Source organism: Silene latifolia, chromosome 2, assembly GCF_048544455.1.
Source record: "Silene latifolia isolate original U9 population chromosome 2, ASM4854445v1, whole genome shotgun sequence".
Classification (NCBI taxonomy): Eukaryota; Viridiplantae; Streptophyta; class Magnoliopsida; order Caryophyllales; family Caryophyllaceae; genus Silene; species Silene latifolia.
In genome coordinates, this window is record NC_133527.1 from 159,567,882 (window position 1) to 159,571,186 (window position 3,305).

The 3,305-nt window shown below is 34.1% G+C and overlaps 1 protein-coding gene across 1 annotated transcript; it reads right to left on the bottom strand.

Moving 5' to 3' along the window:
* Positions 1 to 264: 264 nt before the first annotated feature.
* On the bottom strand, positions 265 to 1,570 carry LOC141641521 (protein FAR-RED IMPAIRED RESPONSE 1-like). The gene is made up of 3 exons (XM_074450180.1): positions 1,048 to 1,570; positions 850 to 927; positions 265 to 392 (listed from the first exon to the last, which is right to left on the bottom strand). Exons 1-3 carry the CDS (start codon positions 1,568 to 1,570, stop codon positions 265 to 267), a joined length of 729 nt encoding a protein of 242 aa, XP_074306281.1.
* Between the last annotated feature and the right edge of the window lie 1,735 nt (positions 1,571 to 3,305).

The following is a 3,305-nucleotide window of genomic DNA, read 5'->3' on the forward strand; positions in this document are numbered from 1 at the left end:
ACTAGGAGAACATCCAAGAATTTTCTCCAACTGTTGTTGTTTATTCAATGGTGATCCTAATGGTGAAAGTTTCTCCTTAAACTGTCTAATTAGACTAGAAAAGTTGTCGACATCATTCTTCAATTTGCCCATGAGCATGCCAACTGTCTGATGAATCTCCGACCACATTACTGACATCGCAATCTGTTTTCCATCTATTATATCAACGTCCTCAGTTGCTTCACCATTACAATCGAACATTTTAGACAACCTTTCATCTTTACATCATCTTTTAACAACACATTGTTCTGGAATAATCTTCACTCCGTTTGACGAGTAAATCCATATGACATGCCGACAAAGAATGACTTTCCTCTCAAGCATTCTGCAGCTACAAGTGGCTTTCAATGTATCTAGTTCAACAATATAGAGTAATATGTTAGTTAAATCAGTCAGAAGAAAGTGTGACTGTAATACACAAAAGTGTAATTTTAATCAATAAAAGTGTGATTTTAACGGAAAAAAGTATAACTTTAACAACACAGTATAATTTTAACAACCTAATTTGTAATTTTAACAACCCAAAGTGTAATTTTAATGAACAAAAGTGTAATTTTAATGATTAAAGTATAACTTTAGCAACCCAAAGTATTATTTTAACATCCCAAAGTATAATTCTAACAACCCTAAGTGTAATTTTAATCAACAAAAGTATAATTTTAACGGATAAAAGTATAATTTTAACAAACAAATGCTACAGAATGATGCCTGGGCAGTATGTGACCTCATAATTTATGTCCCTGTTTGCATCTCTTACAGTGGTCAGCTCTAAAGAGACACACTCAGTGAATCCTCTCCTTTTACAAGTACCGATTGAGCACTTGGCCTCTTCTTGAAATTCCTCGAATACTTTATGACTGTACACTTGTGCCCCGTGCACTTCGATAGCTAGATGTGTTGATATTACAGGGAAAGTGTGTCATTACGATTTGTCAACTTTTGTGTGTGTCTTTCTGGTCCATCGTTTGTCAAAACGCATCGAAAACTCAACTAATGTTCCGGGCTTACTCTTAAATCTCTTAAAAAAACTATTTTCGCTCTCTGATCTTTGGGTTGTCATCATAACACCCCCCATATCTAGGTCCCTACAATGAACCATAACCCACTGCTTCCTTTTAGCGTACATTTCTTGGAACCAGTCAATGTTATTAACATTGTGTTCCCTGCCAATTTCTTCCCATTTTGCATCGAACTCTGCCGCTTCAATGTCTTCATCCCATATTATGGCATTCAATTTCTTTAGAAACACTAAATAATCATCTCTCGTCATTCCATACTTGCTTGGCACCTTGTTCATGATATGCCACATACAATATCGGTGGCACGTTATCTTGAACACCAATGGCACCGCTTTAAGAATACCAGGATCCTGATCGGTGATAATGTACTTAGGCTCTTTGCCACCCATCGCAGCCAGAAAACGGGTGAAAACCCATTTAAACGGGTCTGCATCTTCATGAGCAACAAGCGCTCCACAGAAAGTGACTGATCGTTTATGATTATCAACCCCGGTGAAAGGTGTGAAGGACATGTCATACTTATTGGTGGAATACGTCGGATCGAACGACACTGCATCCCCAAAAACTGAGTAGTTCCTTCTAGCGATTCCGTCGGCCCATATAGCTTTACTAAGGCTACCGTCAGAATCAACATCATAGTCAAAGAAGAACCCTGGTCTATTAACAGCCAATTCCTTAAAGTGGTCCACGAACATCTGACCGTCCCGTTCAAGAATGTAGCATTTCACATCTCTGTGAAAGTTCTTAAAATCATTCAAACTAGCTCCGATGTTTTCAAACCCATTAACATGTTCCTTCAAAATTTTGTAAGTCTTCGTAGCTCTTATCTTCAGCTGTTGATTATTGACAATCTTTTAGATGTACGTATTTTAATCAACAAAAACATAATTCAAACATATACAAATGTATAAGTTCAAAAAAAGAAAAGTGTTGTTTTAACAAGAAAAAATGTAATTGTAGACGCAAAAAGTGTAATTTTAGATGACAAAAGTGTAATTCTAACAAAATAAAGTGAAATTATAACATAAACAAGTGTAATTTTAATCAAGAAAAGTGTAATTTTAATCAACTCACCCTTGAATTATAAAGGATTATCATTTTGTGATAGTCTGTTATGTTGCATGCCAACTTTTGAAACTCTCTATCTCTGGCTGATACGAGTTCATGGTTGTGGCCACTGTGGAATCTGTCAATTCGTAATTTCCCATTCAACACGAATAGCCTAATCCTCGCTTTGGAACCAACACGCCTGACTTTGTGTCTCCTACCTGAGTCCTGGCCGCCACTACACTCCAATTGTCCCTTATGTTTGAACCCCTCCCGGTTGCAAACCAACAATTTAGATTTGATTTCCCCTCCACGCCATCTCTTAGTCGTGTACTTACGCACATCAAAACCACAAGCAACAAAGATAAATTCTATAAAATGTCACCGCTTCCTCTATTTCCGAAATTCGACCAAAGATAGGGGTGAACTTAGCTTCAACGTCTTTGCAAAATTCTTCTTCGTTCGGCTTTCGTTTTCCATTGTGCTCAATATTATCTGACAATAGCGTAATTATTATCAATTGTTTTCATAACAACTTAAAGTAACCCATATATTTGTTAAAATTATATATTTCTTAAAATTACACTTTTCGTAGTTATCATTACACTTTTGTCTGTTAGAATTATACTTTCTACTATTACAATTACAGTTTAAAAACTTACAGCTTTTCTGTTACAATCAACCCTTTGGTTGTTAAAATTACACTTTTGTCTGTTAAAATTATACTTGTTACTATTAGAATTACAGTTTGAAAACTTACAGAAATTGTCTTTTACAATAACACTTTTACTAGTCAAAATTACACGTTTCTCAGTTAAAATTACACGTTTTACTATTAGAATAACTGTTTACCAATTTAGAACTTTTGCCTGTTATAATAACAATTTTACCTGTTAAAATTACAGTTTTATCTGTTAGAATGATACTTTTTATTATTACAATTACAGTTTCAAAACTTACAGCTTTTCTGTTACAATAAACCCTTTGGTTGTTATAATTACACTTTTGTCTATTACAATTATACTTGTTATTATTAGAATTACAGTTTGAAAACTGTAATATTTTGTGTCTTACAATAACACTTTTACCTGTTAAAATTACACTTTTATCAGTTATCATTACACTTCTATCAGTTATAATTACAATTTTGACAATTTCAATTAAAGGTACAAATATTACACTTTTGAAATTCAATTCTAC

What these genes read in the sequence shown, in the direction of transcription:
- LOC141641521 (XM_074450180.1), bottom strand. Translation starts at nt 1,570, where the DNA reads ATGTCCTTCACACCTTTCACCGGGGTTGATAATCATAAACGATCAGTC. An exon ending in TTTTTTTAAGAGATTTAAGA is followed by an intron (nt 928 to 1,047) that starts GTAAGCCCGGAA and finishes CAACACATCTAG; the next exon opens with CTATCGAAGTGCACGGGGCA. An exon ending in AGAGGCCAAGTGCTCAATCG is followed by an intron (nt 393 to 849) that starts GTACTTGTAAAA and finishes TTGTTGAACTAG; the next exon opens with ATACATTGAAAGCCACTTGT.